This window comes from Ananas comosus, linkage group 7 (assembly GCF_001540865.1).
Source record: "Ananas comosus cultivar F153 linkage group 7, ASM154086v1, whole genome shotgun sequence".
Lineage (NCBI taxonomy): Eukaryota > Viridiplantae > Streptophyta > Magnoliopsida > Poales > Bromeliaceae > Ananas > Ananas comosus.
In genome coordinates this window covers 272,824-290,317 of record NC_033627.1, presented here as the reverse complement: position 1 = coordinate 290,317, position 17,494 = coordinate 272,824, and the positions used below count along the sequence as shown (strand labels likewise).

The 17,494-nt window shown below is 39.2% G+C and overlaps 4 protein-coding genes across 8 annotated transcripts; 2 read left to right on the top strand and 2 right to left on the bottom strand.

Annotated features, from left to right (window-relative positions):
• LOC109712761 lies at positions 280 to 3,803 on the top strand. Of its 3 annotated transcripts, XM_020236515.1 has the most exons (10): positions 280 to 457; positions 613 to 695; positions 802 to 840; positions 975 to 1,027; positions 1,510 to 1,573; positions 1,694 to 1,736; positions 1,854 to 1,901; positions 2,275 to 2,418; positions 3,218 to 3,310; positions 3,405 to 3,803. In XM_020236515.1, the coding sequence occupies exons 1-10, from the start codon at positions 371 to 373 to the stop codon at positions 3,465 to 3,467; spliced, it is 717 nt and encodes a 238-aa protein (XP_020092104.1). In that variant the 5' UTR covers positions 280 to 370; the 3' UTR covers positions 3,468 to 3,803. The 3 variants fall into 3 exon arrangements, with proteins under 3 accessions (XP_020092104.1, XP_020092103.1, XP_020092105.1); XM_020236514.1 differs by having other exon boundaries at positions 3,218 to 3,803; XM_020236516.1 differs by lacking the exons at positions 3,218 to 3,310; positions 3,405 to 3,803 and adding an exon at positions 2,806 to 3,211 and having other exon boundaries at positions 281 to 457.
• Positions 4,425 to 8,575, bottom strand: LOC109713319 (solute carrier family 25 member 44). 2 transcript variants are annotated; one of them, XM_020237336.1, is made up of 7 exons: positions 8,287 to 8,575; positions 7,510 to 7,891; positions 6,913 to 7,109; positions 6,563 to 6,704; positions 5,951 to 6,104; positions 5,050 to 5,119; positions 4,425 to 4,857 (listed from the first exon to the last, which is right to left on the bottom strand). In XM_020237336.1, the coding sequence occupies exons 1-6, from the start codon at positions 8,355 to 8,357 to the stop codon at positions 5,088 to 5,090; spliced, it is 978 nt and encodes a 325-aa protein (XP_020092925.1). In that variant the 5' UTR covers positions 8,358 to 8,575; the 3' UTR covers positions 4,425 to 4,857; positions 5,050 to 5,087. The 2 variants fall into 2 exon arrangements, with proteins under 2 accessions (XP_020092925.1, XP_020092924.1); XM_020237335.1 differs by having other exon boundaries at positions 4,425 to 5,119; positions 8,287 to 8,574.
• Positions 9,602 to 10,632, top strand: LOC109712277. The gene is made up of 3 exons (XM_020235750.1): positions 9,602 to 9,709; positions 9,833 to 9,921; positions 10,294 to 10,632. Exons 1-3 carry the CDS (start codon positions 9,686 to 9,688, stop codon positions 10,442 to 10,444), a joined length of 264 nt encoding a protein of 87 aa, XP_020091339.1. The 5' UTR covers positions 9,602 to 9,685; the 3' UTR covers positions 10,445 to 10,632.
• Positions 10,031 to 13,091, bottom strand: LOC109712276 (cytochrome b5). 2 transcript variants are annotated; one of them, XM_020235747.1, is made up of 4 exons: positions 12,711 to 13,091; positions 11,046 to 11,112; positions 10,653 to 10,904; positions 10,031 to 10,509 (listed from the first exon to the last, which is right to left on the bottom strand). In XM_020235747.1, exons 1-4 carry the CDS (start codon positions 13,023 to 13,025, stop codon positions 10,472 to 10,474), a joined length of 672 nt encoding a protein of 223 aa, XP_020091336.1. In that variant the 5' UTR covers positions 13,026 to 13,091; the 3' UTR covers positions 10,031 to 10,471. The 2 variants fall into 2 exon arrangements, with proteins under 2 accessions (XP_020091336.1, XP_020091337.1); XM_020235748.1 differs by lacking the exon at positions 10,031 to 10,509 and having other exon boundaries at positions 10,547 to 10,904; positions 12,711 to 13,084.

Here is a 17,494-nt window from a genome sequence, read left to right as displayed (position 1 = left end):
ACTGCAGTCTTTCAGTTACGCAAACTCCTCATTTGGGCCCTCAACTTCCATCTAAACAATCTTTCTCAAAAAACTTCCATCTAAACAACCACACCAAAAACTGTACGAATGCAGCTCAATATTGAAACAACTGAACTGCTGAGTACTAGACTCGATCCGGCCCGGCCCGGCCCAAAACGGTGGAGTGGATTGCGTGTGCACTCAATCCATGGGCCACGACGGATGGCCTAAGCTTAGAGTAAGTGGGCTTTGTGGCCTATAAGATGGAGTTTAGTTTGGGCTCTCCTAAACCCTTTCGCGCATCTAAATTTTCCCCCAAAAAGGAGAGGAGAGAGGAAAGGAGAGAAGAGGAGAAAGGGGGGCGAGAGAGATGTCGTCGGAGCGGCGGCAGGGGCCTCCGAAGCACCAGAATCGCTACGCCTGGAAGCCCAACGCCGGCCACAAGATCAACGAAACGGTCGCCTTTCTGCTGCTCCTCTCTTTCTCACTTCTATGAGTTCTCCTTTTTCAACCTCTCTACTTAAAAAATCTTTTCTTATCGTCGTCGTCGTCGTCGTCGTCGTCTTCTTCTTCTTCTTCTTCTTCACTTTCACTCACGCCATGTTCGCGCAGGAATTGGGCGGCAGGTTCCGGCCCTACTCGGAGATCACCGGCGTCTGCCCGCGCTGCCGAGACCAGATCGACTGGAAGCGCAGGTCTGTGTCCCTTCCTCCCCACCACCTTATTCATGGGGTCAGAAATCACAATTAGGTTTTTTTTTTTTTAAAAAAAAAACTTTTCTTTTCTCCTAATCTTGTTTAGGTACGGCAAGTATAAGCCTCTCGTCGAGCCTGCAAAATGGTGCGCGCACCTCACCCGTCACCACAGATCTCTCTCTCTCTCTCTCTCTCTCTCTCTTTTTTTGCTTTGCATATACATATAATATAATAATTTTGTTAGCTGATTTATTGTTGGTGTTACTTCACTTGCGATAGTCAGAAGTGCGGGAAGCGGGCGGTGCGCCAGGCATACCATAACATCTGCGCCGGTAATGTCTTGCCGATTCAAAACTGTCTCAGATAATGCTGCTTTAAAGTAAACTTTCTGTTGTCGATCACGGCGATGCATGAATAGGGTAATAAGAACTTAGCATGCCTGTTGATATGAGTGCCGAGATAGAGAATTCATAGCGGTCGAATTTGAAGGGCTGGGTATTTTGCAGCGAAAAAATTGGAAGAGAAAATGATAGAGATTTACTCAAAAAATATAGAAGCTTTGGCTATTCTGAATCGCTTTAGATCATGACAGTACATCAACAAATTAGGCGGATGCCGGATGGTAAAGAATTTGCAGAAACCTTCTCTCTGCTTCCATTTTTCTTATGTACAGAGACAAAGTATAGAGAGAGAGAGAGAGAGATATTACATATGCATTGCTACCTTCTGTTTTTCTCTTTCTTTTTTATTTAATGCTTATTTCTAGGCGCCGAATAATACTGCTGCACCTGAATTTATTAATTTATCAACACAGGATGCTCCAAGGAACATGGTTTGTGCGCTAAGTGTTGCACCCATGTGGATCAGACTGTGGGAAGGTAGGTCCTTTCTACGCAACTATCTTATTTGAAGTTGTTTATTCGTTCTGATATAGTCATCTGTGAAAGCATGCTCGTCGAAGCTACTTATCTGATCTAGCAAATGTTTTCCTTGAGCAGGGACATCTCTGAGGTTGAGTCCGAGCAAAAGATGTTACAAGAGGTAGAAATGCGTATTTTTCTATATTATGGAAGATAATGAGTGTAGGGTTTAAAACACTCGTAATTGTTTGATACTTTCTAGTGGTTATGAGATTCGTTTCTTCCCCTTCTTTTGTAGGCCGTTAAGAATGCTAGAGAGAGGGATAGAAGAACGCTTCTTCGTGCTGTAAGGGTTCCTTATCTTACTCATTTCATTGTTTTATAATCGGATATTTAAGCCTTCATGGCTCAGTTCACACTTGTGTGGAAGCGTGTAACTTTCCATTAGTGCCAACAAATCTTCACTTACATATATGATTATGCTAGAAGCACAAGTTACTAATTCTTTTCTTCTTTTTTTTTTTTGGACTATCCATTGTCCTCCCCTGGAGATTGAAGATTACTATGTTAGTAATTAAATGATTTGATCATATTGTTTGTTTTGCCGATCCCACCTTTCGTAGCAATCTACTGTTGTACTGACATTATTTGTGATTATTTTTTGCTACCATATCAGTCTACCAAAAATTTATCGTATGTGCTTCATCATCTGATGACAGGTGAACAAATCCAAGGGTGGTGCTAGTGGGCCAGCGGTCACAAAAATTGGAGAGAAGAGAGAGGGGGATGTGTTTGCTGCTGCATCAATAGACGAATATGCTGAGCAAACAAGACAGCACGAGAGCGAAGAGGATGACAATGAGGTTCTGATCCTTGATTGAGTCTCTTGAAACGTAAAAAGCTTTCTTGACTTTGTTTTTTATTGCTTTTTCTATGAAATCGTATAAGTTTTCTTTCTGTCTTTAAATGATAAAGTCTTACTTATGTTGTCAAAAGAGATCAGCTTGTGGGATGATGGGATCATCATGATGATTGTGTGACATTGAAATTTTGTAACATTTAAGTAGCCTTTATGCATGCTTGAATTGAGTTATTGTTTTGGCCTAAGATATGTCGGAAACTTTGTTGTTGAGACTGGTAATAATTTGGAACTAAGAGTAGTTTGTTAGTCTGAAACCTAGTCATTGGGGTTAATAATGTATATGATTGCGTGCACATTTGTTTCAGCTGGAACTCATTCTTTAAAATAGGTAAAGGAAGGATAGGTAAGGGGCTCCGGACATATCCTCGGAACCAACTCACAGCACTTCAAAAAAAAAAAAAGAGAAGGTAATGCAATAAACGTAGAATCCAAAAAAAATATAAAGTGAAACAGAAACAATATTTCCATTCATTGGCTTCAACACAATGTAATTGAGACACCCACATTCTCAGGCTGGGCACTCGTGAAAGTAGTACAAGCCCACTATAACCATAGCACCACTCACACAACCAGCAATTTACACCACTGAGAAAGGCACAATCGATCCACTTTCTAAACTATCTTAACCTGCTAAAAACCACTACCCATTATGCATCATTTGCCTATGCCTAGATGGTGGTCCAGTACCGCCCCATCACACCGCTTATAATTCTATATATATAAGTAAATGGCTTTAGCAGGTACTCTTATGTCTTGTAAGTAAGAGTTGCGAAAGAGGAGCAGATCAGTTTTGTAATGCAGGGGCCTATCTCCGCCAGAGATATTCTTTTCTGGTTAGCACATGGAACTCTTTTCTGGTTAGCACTGTTCCATGTGCTGTTCTCTTCTTATTTGGCTGCTGATACTTTGTTAACTGTGGATCCGGAGGTGTATCCCCAACCTATGAATCTTTCAATTGGCCAAGGCTATGAAGTGGAATATGGGGAGTAGCAATGGAGTCTGAGATGGGGAGATGAATACTCGCCAGAGGAAATAAGGCGATATCTTATCAAGCTTTGCAGGCCAATAAGGTCCCCTTTCAACCTGACAAGCCTGGAAATCCCTGTATACGGGGCTCCGGAGGTAATTCTTACTATAGGGATGGAGAATAAAATCAAGCTTGCTCCTTTTATGGGTGGTTTGAAATGATCTATGTATGTTCCATTTTCTTTAGGCGATTTGGATGTATAATTGCATAATGTGTCTTTCGGCATGTGAAGTGGCATGTGAAGTGAGTATGTTTGTTTTTTATTTCTGTTTTATTTCATTTTTTTCGCTTTTCCTCTAGCTGTATTTGATCTGTTTCAGACTTAAGTATGTTGCATGAGATTTGACGCAATCAGGAGGTTGATTTTATACTCTGATGTCTGCGAGGCCAGTAGTGCTGTTCCCTACTGAGTATCACAAGCTCCAGAGATACAATGATTTCTTTTTCTTTTCTTCTTTGAAACTTTGAAATGGTTCTATACCCTTTGTTGCTGCAAGTAAATTATCTGTCTGAAGTCTGAACAAAACAGGGGTGTCCAAGATCATTTAAGTAACCAATGTTTGTAGAAGCTTGGCATCAAATAAAAAATTAGAATGGCAAATGAACTAGATGAGACATGAACTTGATCTCTTTTGTACTGCTTTTTTTCATCTTTAATAGCCTAAGTTGGCTAAAATATACAAATGAACGTTAAAATTTTTTATTTAATTATTTAACTTGTAGCTCCTTGAGTATCTTTTAGTTAGAATTCAATAGTATCTTTTTAACTTTTCTTGAGCAAATGCTTTACATTACCTCTAATGAATATTACTACTAATGTGCTGACTAGTTTTACACAAAACAATGTATTTGTGACACACCATCACGCCAACATATCAACGAACTATCAGAGCAACATTTAGCAGTAGCTGCACCAGTACTTTCTCTTCTCCATCACTTCAACAGTGGGGTCTTTTTATTGTGCCAAACAAGAAATTCAAACAAACAACAGAAAAAAGAAAATACAATAAAAACTATATTAACCCCGTATAAATTTCTCTCTTCACGAAAGAAACAAGAAAACAACTCAAATTAGCCCTGCCGTGCACGAGGATATAACACCAATCCATCACTATCAATGGCCAAGCAAAAAATGCAAATTCAAAAAAATGTGCAAAAGAATGCATGCTTTCCTTGAGTTACACTTATTTCATCGAATCTGTTGTGAATGTATAGAGTGCGCAGGTCCCCGAATAAGAGGGAATAATTGTGAATCTTAGTAAAAAATACGTCTCCGCAATCGCTTTGTGATATGCAGAATATGGAGGGCGTAACAGCAGATGACCAAATGATCAAGCCTCCCGAGATTCTGTTCTGTTTAAAAAGATCAAAAAATATGTTTCCATCCATGATACTGTAATAGATGGCTTCATACAACAACATTTCCTGGGAAGTTCTTGCAACCTCATGGCATCACAGCGTCCAATGAGAGGCTCCGTGAGAATGCCATCAGTTGGCTTGAACCGTTCCTGGTTGAAGAATACAAAAGAAATATGTTGCAATGACCGGTGCCAAGTTACAACTTGAAATTGTTACAGAGAGTTTCATGTCGCCTCAGTCTTGGCACAAAGACGCTCTGAAAAACATAGAAAATATTATCAGTTATAATAGAGTATATAGTAACATCAAAACACAAAAGAGAAAAATTGAAAGCCCCTTCCAATAAAAAAATACAGATCTGGGCCATCAGACAAATCATTCACGACATGTTAATTACACACATATATTCGAGCAAATTGTATCATCATTAACAAGTTCTGTAGGATTTGATATTATAGGGGTGTGAACTTTTTGGAGAGGTTTATCAACAAGTAATTCAAGCTTCCGTAAGTTCCAACAAATAACCAGTGGTTACAAAACTTTGAGATGCTTTGCAATATATCTCAGCCAGACAAAGGTTCATACAACTTTCTGCCTCTCCGTAAACACACGGTAACAACTGTTTGCTAGACAAAATTAACTCACGCTAACTTTTAACTGGCATCGGACAATGACTTAAATGCCTCATAAAGATGCCATTACCACAGATAATGCATTTGCAAACATTTAAGAAAGTATTTACGCAAATTATTTTGGATATTCTAACAAATTCTCTAATAAGAGGGCACCTGTGCCAGCATAGGTTGTTTTGCAACATGTAGATGCTAATTTCTAACTTTAGATGGCTATACACTCAAACACATGTATTTGGTAGGTATATATGCAAATGTCAGTCTAATTCAACTTGTTTAAGCTAAAACTTTGACTTTTCTTGATGCCATATTACTAGCTCAAACAAGCAAGTTAAAATAACAGCAGAATGCACAAAGTCGACATGTAATGGAACATATGATAAAGGGTTATCACTTATCAGGCATCCAAAGATAAAGCACAATAAGAATATAGGTAAGAAAGAGAACGTTCATACTCAAATACTCATAGGCTACTATCATCGAGGTACCCCATGCTGACATGCTGAGAAACCTTGGACCCAATCCTCTGTAGAGACCTTTCCATCCATCTTCAGCAATCAATCTTCTGACAACTTGCCTTGCAGTTTGTTTCTTTTCATTATCCATAACCTACATATCAACAAGAAAAAAAAATATTCAGCCAATGAAGAAAAAATTGTTTAACAAACTCACCTACAAGGTTATTTTTCATATGCCGAGAAAAGAGATCTAGACGATGTATATACCATGTGGCCATAGACTTTTCATTCTGTCTATCAACCAATTACTAAATGTCCCTATAGTAAATAAAGGGCTGTATCAACATGATGTTCATGCATCCGAACAAGCCACGCATCCTAGAAATATTTCAACCTCTTCATACAAAAGGTTATATACATGTGCCAAATCATGTCAACAATGAAAAAAAATGCTGCCCTCTACTTGTTCTTTCTAAGTATAGGTTGAGTCAGCATGGAAGTTACTAGGACTAGATCATGCAATCGAGTCCTGAGGAGCAACTACAAAATACAGAATAGAGAATAGAGAATAAAGAACAACCAGAATTCACTTGAAATTAAGAATTACACCTGCAATCGAGTCTTGATTGTGTCTATAGGGGTTGTGATACAAGAAGCAATTGCACCAGCAATAACTCCGCCTGTAGCTTGAACACCTACGATTTTCCACTGACTAGGGACACCATCACTGTTCTGATCATGGCCTAAAAGCCTGGTCGACGTATAAAAGAGAATTATTGTGAGAAAAGTACGAAAAATAGTCACAGCTATGAAATAAAAAATGCATCAGGAAAAGTCAGCTTAATGCTTAAAAACAACAGAATGGCTAATTATATATCCGAATCATGTAGCTCAGAGCATCAGTGTCGCACTCTTCTTTAAATTGAAAAGAAAAAAAAAAAAAAGGGCCCGCTACTAACCTCCAAATAATGCGTTGACTAGATCCATAGCTTGCCCACCATACAGCACTCGATGGGGTATATGTCATAATCGACAAGCCGAACCCTCTGTAAAGTCCGCGCACTCCTTCAGACTGGAGAATTTTACGAGCAACATCTAGTCCTCCGTTATATTTTGCATGCCCGGAATATCCTTGCACCATCAACTTTTGGCTAACCTAAGACAGCAGGACTAGACAATAAAACAAACTTGCAAATCTAAGCGATGCTTTCCGTACTCATAAATTAGCAACATGGCAGCACTTCGTCAAGAGGCAGGCAATATGAATTCACCCCTTATTGAGGCAACAGATCTTCTACCGACTCGACCGAGGCATTACAATTTGAGCAGGCAAAAGATGATGTAAAAGAAAAATTATTGGTTTGTCTTAGTTACAAGAAGCAGGAGCCAGCCGACTCTACATGGTGGCGAAGCATAGACTTATATATTATTCAGCTGTGCGAGAAGTAACTAGTTCTGGTGGTTGAGCCAATCCGAGGATTAATCATACCACATAAACAGGAAGATGGCAGAAAGCAACAAGACACCCAAGGAAAAAAAGAAAGCAGCAGCCATACCACATCAATAGGAACAAACACAGACTGCGAGCAAATCGACGCCGACATTCCCGCGAGGCCATTAGCTATGGCAGCTTGCGCAGGCTCGGACAAATTAAGCGGTCTAACCAACTGGAGCAAAGCGGCTTTGGTTGTTTCCAGAGAAGTGAGGAAGATTATCCTGGCGGGAATGGCGCCCGTGATAACAGTGGCGAACCCCCTATACAGGCCGGGGATGCCGTCGGCTCTGAGGATATTCTTGAAAGCAGCAAAGGCATTCTTCTGGGCGGCGTCTTTCGACGCGACCTGCATCCTGGTCTTAATGACGGACACAGGATACAACGCCACGGTGACGCCGCTGAATATGCCGGCTCCGACGACATACAGCTTCGTTTTGTCGAGCCTGTGATGTATGAAACCAAAGGACTCAAGCGTCAGCATTCATTCAGCAATTCGATTCGATGTGAATGTTCTTTTTTTGTTTTTCCTTTAATTTTTTTGCTGATATTCTTTATTGTGCGGAGGAGTCCACAACTCAAGAAACTAAACAAACAACGGCAAAACAAAGAGAATTCAATTTCATTCACGGGCTCATAGAGAACTCTTTGATTTGCTCTAATTCTTCGCCACAAATCACTCGTTCCGTCCGTTTTAGGAGGGAGAATGCATCCGAATTGTACCCATGATACGCGTAGAGAGAGAGAGAGAGAGAGAGAGAGAGAGAGAGAGAGAGAGGTATGAAATTGAAGGAAGAGGAGGAAAACGAGAAGAAGCCCTAGAAAGGAGATAATGACATACTTGTCCCAGTTGATATCGGTTTGGTCCAAGGAGGGAACTTTGGGACGCGGCACCTCCCGCGACTCCATCATCCCTATGAATCCCACAAGCGTCGTGTCGACTATCGAGAGAGAGAGAGAGAGAGATGAGGATACAAGGGGCGGGGGGTGAACGCCGACTCTTCTTCGTCCTTCCTCCCCCTCGCTCCTCGTCGTCGTCGTCGTCGCCGAAGACGGGTTCGTTCGCCTTTGACTTGGCTTGAGCCCGAAGAAATGGAGTTCTAGCAAGCTAATTGGACCGCTTTTTATTTTCTTTTTTTTTTTCCCTTTTTCCCTTTTTTTTTTTTTTTTTTTTGTTGTTGTTGTAACATAATAGTTTAATTAATTTAATTAATAAAGAGGAGAGGTGCTCTGGGACGAAAAATTCTAAAATGCAACGGATATATTAATGACGTGGCGTAACAAACTAATCAAATTAATCCTTTTAAAAATATATGTCCCATCATGATTGTAAAAAAGTATTTTTATTGTACTTTTGTTTGAAAAGAAGAAATATGATTGGCTTGTTATTGATGACGTGGTGCAAGTGTGACAGTGTAGAATTCCTCCTCTGGGACACGCACGCGACAACTCAACCAGGTATTATTGCCTTGACTTGATGAGGTCCGCCACGTCACTCAACAACACATTCTAATCAATGATATTTCATTGATTTTAATTTAATTTTGTGGTCGAATTATTATTAATTATCATTCTATCTAATTATTAATTATCATTCAATCTACTCCCCATCTCGCTGCAAGAAAGGAAGACTCAAACTGGGCTGGGTCCAGGCCAAGCCCTATTTCGTTTTTAAAAGTTTGGATCAGATTGGGGCCGAGCTAGACCCGCATATCCATCTGATCTCTGAGCCCAACTTTTAACTGACAACGTCGCCTTCTTAATCTGAAATTATTATTGTCTCCCTGATGTTCTAACTCGCACATATCGCACATATTTCTAATTACATAAGGAGACGTTTGTTTATGCAAAAACTCAGGCGAAGAGCATACGAATCAGTTCCCTTCTGGAGGAGAGTACTCGTCGAGCTAACTAAGAAAGAGGTGGCGAATTAAACTCTACAATATTATGACCCGAATTTAACAATGATTTTAATGTAATAAAACAGGAGGCGGAGTTCATGGTTTTTGAATCGAACCTGCTATAAGATTCAAAGATTAGTCTTATCCCGCCCACAGAAACCTACCCAACTTGCATTCCAGGAATTTGAAGCATCAAACTTTCTCGAACCTTATCACCTCTGCCCTCTCCTTATATATCTATATATATTCTCTCATGCAGTCATTTACGTGCCGGTATAGGTGCAATACACAGTACCGTACTAAGACATTCATATCAAGGCAGGCTTAATTTCCTAATCAATGGCTCGTTGGGCGAAGCCCGAGGTAAGAAACCTGTTTCTTCTCTTGCCCTGCTACACACAAAAACGGCTGACCGATGATCAAAGATGTCGCCGACGATCATTTTTCTGTTCTTACGTGCGTGCATGCATGTGATCGATACTACAGGTGTACCCTCTAATGGCTGCGATGACGTTCGTGACGGGCATGTGCGTGTTCCAGCTCACAAGAAACATCATCCTCAACCCCGACGTCAGGCAAGATCTACCTCTGTGGTTCCTAATTCCATGTTGTTGTAAGCCATGAGAGTTGTGTGCTCACATAATTTCAATGTCGTACACACATACGGGCATATATCGTCATACATAGTTCACAAAACCATCTTATAGAATTATAACTGTAACCATAGGTCGTATAGACATTTTTACCAAAATCAGAAAGGCCACAATAATTTCCCCCAGACTAGTTATACTAGCAAATTCCAAACCATCAAAAAGATGAAGGACACAGCACATGAATATCTCAGATCGGGTTTAGCAGACATGGCGAGCAGAAAATCTGTTAATAAAATATTTTCCACTTAAGGGCCGTGCTAACAAAAAAAAAAAACTAACCTTTCGATCTCGCAGGATCAACAAGACAAATCGCACCACCGCAGTCCCTGACAACGCCGAAGAAGGCGAAAAGTACAGCCAACACAGCTTGCGCAAATTCCTCAGCAGCCGACGCCCGGAGGTGATGCCGGCACTCAACAGCTTCTTCTCCAGCAGTGAAAAATAATCGGCATACAGCCATGAAAAGATAAATTTATGGCAGCAGTTTTAATAATATCGTGTTCGCCAGTTCTGCCTCCCCATCTCAGAGTCCCATTTAAATTCAATGTTAGATTCAGAATTTGTTTTTTGAATAATGTAATCTGATATAAAATAAAGAAAACAAAATTGTGTATGTATTTATCTTTGACCAAACCAATTATTCTACTTCTTACGCGTGCACAAAATGGCCGCAACAACAGAGATCCCAATAATGGCTGCAGGGAAGGCCCAGTATTGCACTGCCTTGCTCATTAGCTTGGAGGAGAAATCTGATGATGATTTGTCTTTCTGGAAAATCTCGAGCTCTGCAATGGGAGTTGAGATAAGAGTGGTGGTGTCTAACTCCCCTATGAAATACTCCTGCATGAGATCTCTAGCAGTTTTACTATGCCCGGCATCTTCGAAATCTTCAGTTGCATCCTTTCCTACAGAATAATATGCTCACGAATTAGACCAATAAAACAGAACCACTACCGTGCCAAGTATAGGATAAGCGGCGGTAAAAGAAAGCTAGTTAATTTAACGGGGATACGAAAAGAAAATTGAGGGATTAAGGAAACAAATACCAGTTGCTGCGAGCAAAACATCATCGCCTCCAGGATGCTCATCCAAGTACATTGTCACATCATAAACCTGCCATTAATAACAGGGACACAATTCTGAGGATCATAGTAAATCTCCAACCAAGATTTGAACATTCGGGCTCTTCTAAACAAATTTTCAGTGACATGCTTATCAAAGCAGCTACCACTACGGTCCAAAAGAATGAATGATAGCAAGCATGGATAAACATTTGTAGTCCGGCAGTAANAAAAAAAAAAAAAAAAAAAAAAGTGTTCCAGCAGAAATATATACGCAAATGCACATGCATTAAAAAGTTGTTTAAGTAGATATAAATTATGTACCTCATAGAACATTCTGTCTCTGACCTTGTCAGCAGTTTATACAACAAAATTCTATCACAGATAGGCTATTACACCATTATAAGTTTTCACAATAAAATTTTATCCTGGTATGCAAAATATCCGATCCAATCCTTTTAAACATGCTTGGAAGTTCAAACCAGCTAATTAAAAGATTTAAACTAATCACACTGATGTGAATCTTAGCAGCACCATCTCATTTCATAGAAAAGAAAGAAAAACGGTGTTGTTTCAAACTTGAGTGTCTGCTTGGTTTCAGAACTCTTTGACACAAAACCAGTCACCCTTGAACTTATTCTTTAAGAATAGCTAATCGGCTTACCTTGCATGCATCATTTCCTTCTATAACTAGTATATGCACAGGTATCTTATTCGCAGAAAAGTCTTTCCACTTGTGTTAATTGCATGTGACTATACAATGAACAGAAATATCGTAGCCAATTGAGGGCGAAAGCTAACAAATTTGGAACACGCTTCTAATGATAAGAGCTCCAGAAATCTTAGACATGCCCCAATAGATCTAGACCTCTCCCAAGGAAAAAGGGATTTCTAGAACTCGAGGTGCACTAAAGCAGAGGTTTCTGTAACATTTATAAATCGGATCATGAATCACAATAAACTCATTACAGTTACAAATCGCCATTTTAGCACTGATTTAGCAACTAGTACAACTATTCTAAATTTCTAATAGATAATAGGAAAAAATTTGTACTTTTACCAACACTTAGAACGAACAAGGGCAACAACTGCATATTGGAGTGGTAGTGAGAAAAGGCAGATCACACAAATTTCCTAGCTTACCCTTGCTGTAACTTTTAGCAGATTGTAATATCTTTCACTGCCCTATCATTCCAACTATTCCAACTCTTTCTTCGGATGAAAGCTTAACATTAAGGCAGATAAAACAAAAGCTTAATTTGTCAAATTGCATCACAAAGTTTTAAAATTCCCTTCAAATTCGACCATAACACCAAAATTGAAGCTTAAAACCCTCCAATTCCGACTCTCAAACAAAATGAGGTTTTTTTTTTTTTAAAAAAAAAACTACTTTCCGTAAAAACCCTAGATAACCCAATGGAGCGATTCTTCCTCGGAGCTGATCAACACGGACTCAAGGAAGGATCAAAGCGTATAGAAACGATCGAATGAAACGTAGATGCGCACAGTTCAGAACCTATCGTTTAACAACCATTAAATCAAACAAAAAAAAAAGAAAAAAAAATAGCGCTCACATAAGGATGAACAGCTGAACACACCACATACACAGAAAGAGAGAGAGAGGGAGGGGGAGAGCAAAAGCAATAATACGTTGCCGTTGACGACGATCCAACAATCGTCGTTGGTGTTGTGCTTCGACACCTCTTCCATGCTATATAGCTTCGTGATGGTCGGCATTTTCTCTTTCCTTGCAAGTGCTTTTTTTTTCCCCTTTTTTTTTTTTTCTTTTTTCTTTTTAGATCTCCTCCTCCCTTTTCTCGCTTCCTCTCTTTTTGGGTTCTTCGATCGCCAGTCGAAGACGGAGGCAGCGGTAGTTGGTGGTGGCGCGCTTGACTTCCTCCCCACGGAAGAGAAGCCATAATGGCCGTCTGATCCTACGACCACGGAACAGCGGCCGCTTGACATTGACCGTCCGATCCTCCCACTCCGTCGCCAATTCTCATTAGGAGCTTAAGTCGGCGCTTTAGACAGTCTCGTTGCCGATTACTGTTCACCGGTTTCTATGCGCCAGTTTCTAATAAATGTTTTCAGAGATCTTAAGAAATTTTACTAATAAATAATAAAAAGATTGCATCTTACTCTGGACCTCGTGGACTTCCATAAAAGACAAAGACTTTTTTTAAAATTTTTTAAAAAAATTTACTGTACTTGAGTTCTGCCTACATCTATGTTTCGTCAATCTAGATAAGCCATAATAAAACCAACAATAATCAATCTAACTAAGCATAAAAATTTCATCTAGTGTTCGCAAGGTAGTGTTGCTAACGAACTCTACAATAAAAGAAGGAAAATAAAGTTTAGCAAGACAACGGGTTTCGCCGCCAACTTCAAAAATGTAAATGCTGCAGATTAACACAGCGTTGTCTCATTACCAAATAATATGCACCGATTACTATGCCTTTTTTTCTACACATTCCATTATATGATTATAAAGTATAAACCTTGCACATGATGATGATTCTAGAGTTTAGATAACTCTTTTGAACTTTTTTGGTATTTAAAATATTTTTAATTATAAGATAAGTAAATAAATCATAAACTCTGAAAAGCTAGTTTAATTTTACAAGTGTACAGGTAACATTGCTTCTCTAAAGTTTATCCAAAATTTTCTAAAAATGTTAGAATAAATTGATTGGTGATAAAATAAATACTGAAAGTGCTAAAAAGTTATTTATACTATAACTGAATTTCACTAATCAACAAAAACAAAGAGATAGGCTCTTACTTTCAACAAGTGAACTTCCATCAAAATAGACGATAAAAAAAATAATAATGACTTTAAAAAAATTAAAATTCACCGTTCTTGAATTCCGGAAACATTTTATGCTCCATTAATCCAGAAAAGTCTTCAGGATGAAGCCACCAATCTCACAAAACACAGAAAATCACATCAAGTGTTTGCAATATAGAGTTATTATCAAAATCTACCAAAAAAAGAAATCTCTGCAAGGCAACGGGTTCCACCGCCGACTTTGGAAACGCAGATGCCGCATATCGGCCACATAATAGCGATTCGTCACCGACTTGCCACAGAAACTAAAAAGTCGGCAGACGTGAGTGCATCGTTGCCGTATTCCCGACAAGCAGAAAATTTCGGATGCTTCGCCGCCGACTTATGAGAGCTGCCGGGAAATAAACGAGGGAAACGTCCCGACCCTCCGCACCTCCACCTTCTCACGGAAGTCTCGTTCTCCGTCGTCTACTAAGATCCCTCCTCTCACTCCGAAAACGAAGGTCCTAAACGTTTTATTTTATTATTTTTTCCCTTCTGAATTTATCCTGCGATTCTTTTTCTTCTCGAATGCCCATCTTCGTTCTCTCAAAATTTGGTAAATTTATTCTCTATTTTATGCTTGTTCTTAATCGCTGATACCCGAAACCCTCGAATGTTTCCGATGATTGTGTTAACGAGCTCGTGTTAGTGAGTTGTGGATGCTTGCAATGTTGTTACCTACATTTATTAGACCATATATTTTACTCGGCATAATTCATCAACTTAGGGCTTCCATTAGAATAGGTGTATCATCATGATCTGCAGTTTTTTTTACGCGACAACGTATTATCTATCTATCGTTGAATCTACAAATTGATTGGATAATAACACTGTTTGTGATTCGACATGATTTTACCTAATAATTACTGATAGTTCTCGGTCGGATTGAATTGACAAGGCCCGGACAATTTCTGAAAAATATATTAGAGTCTAACACCTATATATTTCATCAACTGCTCTTGAATTACTGGTAGATTGTGTTTACAGGGGTCAATTTTCTTCCTCTATTTCGGGGTAGAGTAGGGTTGTTTGTTTGTTTGTTCCGTGGCATTCTAATTTTGTGTGATTAATAGCTGTCCAACTAGTCTACAATTATAGCATTAGGAATTGTGCAGTGCAGTGATGAGTCTAATTTCTGAAAGAAGCGTCAAATTCAAACAACAAGCAGAAACTGCGGCCTTATTTCCTTCTATCCCTACAATGACGGGTTAGGTTTTTCTCTTGGACATTTTAGAATAAATTACAGAATATTTTGAAGAAAGGAACATATCCCGGGATCGAGGCCAAAGTTTGACTTCTGAGCGATTCATGGAACATTTTGCTGTTTTAGTTTAGATGATGCTAAGAATTGATCATATGTGGTAAGATGAATGAGGACAAGTGAGCAGGTGAAGTGCTAGCTTGGCCCTGGAGATCGGTCCAACTTCTACCGAAATTTAGGGATTCTTAGGTACGAAAATTTTTTTATGATGTACTAGGACTTTTGTTTGATCACAAGAGATAACGTGGGTAGTTAGTACTACCCTCCCCTGATTCTTGTTTTATAATTTTTTTTTGAGAAAAAGGTAGCACGCTACCTGCTTCATTCATTAAGAAAATGAAATTAGCTACATAGAGTGAGGCAGCCAGGACCTCCGAAGAAGAAGCGAAAAAACAGAAGAAAAAATACGAAAAAGAAAGAGAATCAGATCAGACGTCAGACGTCACCCAGCTCTACAGGACTCGGCCCACTCTTTTGCCAACACACCAATAAGACTAGTTGTTCGAGAAACATCGGTGGGTAGATTTCTGAAGATGACATTATTTCTATCGCGCCAAACCAACCACCAAGTGGCCGCAACTAAGGTCAGAATTGCTGATTTTGGACTTACAATGTGGCCCCTTTCTTTGAATGTGGCCGCTTTTCACAGTTGTTTTATAATTAGCCTCAGAATTGCTGATTTTGGACTTACAATGTGGCCCCTTTCTTTGAAAGAAAACAATGTGTTGTTTCAGTGTCATTTTGCTTCAGCCGTGGGTTTCACATGGCTCATGTGATTGGAATGCATTAGGCTACTACTACATTAATAGGCCCCGAGAAAACTAACAATAGAATTCCGTCGGCCATACCTTTTTGATTCCTCCTAAAATATTTCGCGCTTTAAGGGAAAGAAACTGGTACATCTAATGTATAAGGAAAGTTTTCTTTTCTGGTCGACAAAAGAATTTGATTTGGCTTGGATTATAAGGAGCTGGATGATATTGTGATTACTTGGTCGTTAGTATTCTTTCTACTCCTACGTATGTATAAAAATCGTCATCCCAAGACCTCGGATTCTTTATGTAAGATAGGAGAAGAATGAGTAACCATCGGCTCAGGATTAGCCAATCTCGAACCAAAACCTATAAATCATATGAGCTTGACAGTTGATTCCAAAAGAGCTTGATGTAAGGGGCATAATATCCCCCCTTTTGGCCTCCCATGGTGCCCCACCCACTCAGGCTCCCCAACCAACCTTTTTTGGGACATGAGATCACATGATTCAAGCTCAGCTTTTAATCAAGAGTGACCCCAGTACTATCAGGGAAAGAGTGAAAGTTGGAGGATTAAAGAAGAATAAAAGAAAATATATATATAACCTTGAGTTTAGTAAGGAGCAAGAGTAGACAATCAAAGGGACACTGTTGGGACCTAAAACACATGGGTGGGGCGTGTGAAGGATTACGGTGGAGCCAAACTGGCTTTAGGATCTTCTGGCAACATGTTGGTTGGAAGCATCACAATGTTTAACATGCTGTAGTTTCGCCTTTTTATGAAGTTGCGTACCTGCAATTTTAGTTCCTCTTCTTTGATTGGGCAATGCATTCTAAATTTAGATTCCTTGTTTGAAAACAAAAAAGTGCGCACTTTCATGTGATTATTTCTTGTTACCTGTTGATTCTTGAGAAGTTGCAGAATTTGGCATCTAAGTTTTGCTTTATCGAACAAATAGAAGAAAAAAAGGGCAGATGCGCCTAGCTATATTTTAAGATTATTGAAATTGCCATGGATGAAAACTATATAAGCTTTGATTTGCAAAGAGTTCTCAAAGTTGTACTCCGAGGCGCCGCTTCCCAGGGGGACATCACTCATCCTAAAGCTACTCTAGCTCTAACACACTTAACTCCTTTAGCCTTTTGGACCTAACCAACACCCAAAAGACTATAGCCAGATTAAAAGTTTTAGTCCTATTATATCTTTTATATATAAGGCTATTTCAAATCTTACGAGTGTCACATGTACTTTTATAACAGCAATATTTGCAAATTTATCTTTTCTTATAGTTGATGCTCTAACATTACTGCGTAAGAATTAATCAACCATGAAACTGCTGCTTGGAATAGAGAAATAAATTGGGATAAATAAAGTTGGATGAGAAACTTATGTCTTTTCCTTTCTTTTTTTTTTTTCTCGCTTCTGATAGCCAATTATTATTATTAATTAATATTAGTTTACTGTTACAACTTTTCGGTGTCTACTAAATTGAACTTACCTATTATCGAGCCTTCTGTGGCTTCAATTGGAACTAATAAAGCAGATCTCTGCACCAATCTAATATCTCCTTTGTCACATGGTTAATAA

Coding starts and splice junctions, on each gene's coding strand:
- LOC109712761 (XM_020236514.1), top strand. CDS start 371: ATGTCGTCGGAGCGGCGGCAGGGGCCTCCGAAGCACCAGAATCGCTAC. Junction 458..612: donor GCCACAAGATCAACGAAACG/GTCGCCTTTCTG, acceptor ATGTTCGCGCAG/GAATTGGGCGGCAGGTTCCG. Junction 1,902..2,274: donor GAAGAACGCTTCTTCGTGCT/GTAAGGGTTCCT, acceptor ATCTGATGACAG/GTGAACAAATCCAAGGGTGG.
- LOC109713319 (XM_020237336.1), bottom strand. CDS start 8,357: ATGATGGAGTCGCGGGAGGTGCCGCGTCCCAAAGTTCCCTCCTTGGAC. Junction 7,892..8,286: donor ACCGATATCAACTGGGACAA/GTATGTCATTAT, acceptor CATACATCACAG/GCTCGACAAAACGAAGCTGT. Junction 5,120..5,950: donor AGTAGCCTATGAGTATTTGA/GTATGAACGTTC, acceptor TATGTTTTTCAG/AGCGTCTTTGTGCCAAGACT.
- LOC109712277 (XM_020235750.1), top strand. CDS start 9,686: ATGGCTCGTTGGGCGAAGCCCGAG. Junction 9,710..9,832: donor CTCGTTGGGCGAAGCCCGAG/GTAAGAAACCTG, acceptor TCGATACTACAG/GTGTACCCTCTAATGGCTGC. Junction 9,922..10,293: donor ATCCTCAACCCCGACGTCAG/GCAAGATCTACC, acceptor TCGATCTCGCAG/GATCAACAAGACAAATCGCA.
- LOC109712276 (XM_020235747.1), bottom strand. CDS start 13,025: ATGTCAAGCGGCCGCTGTTCCGTGGTCGTAGGATCAGACGGCCATTAT. Junction 10,905..11,045: donor TGTTTTGCTCGCAGCAACTG/GTATTTGTTTCC, acceptor ATTATTCTGTAG/GAAAGGATGCAACTGAAGAT. Junction 10,510..10,652: donor TGCGGCCATTTTGTGCACGC/GTAAGAAGTAGA, acceptor ATGGGGAGGCAG/AACTGGCGAACACGATATTA.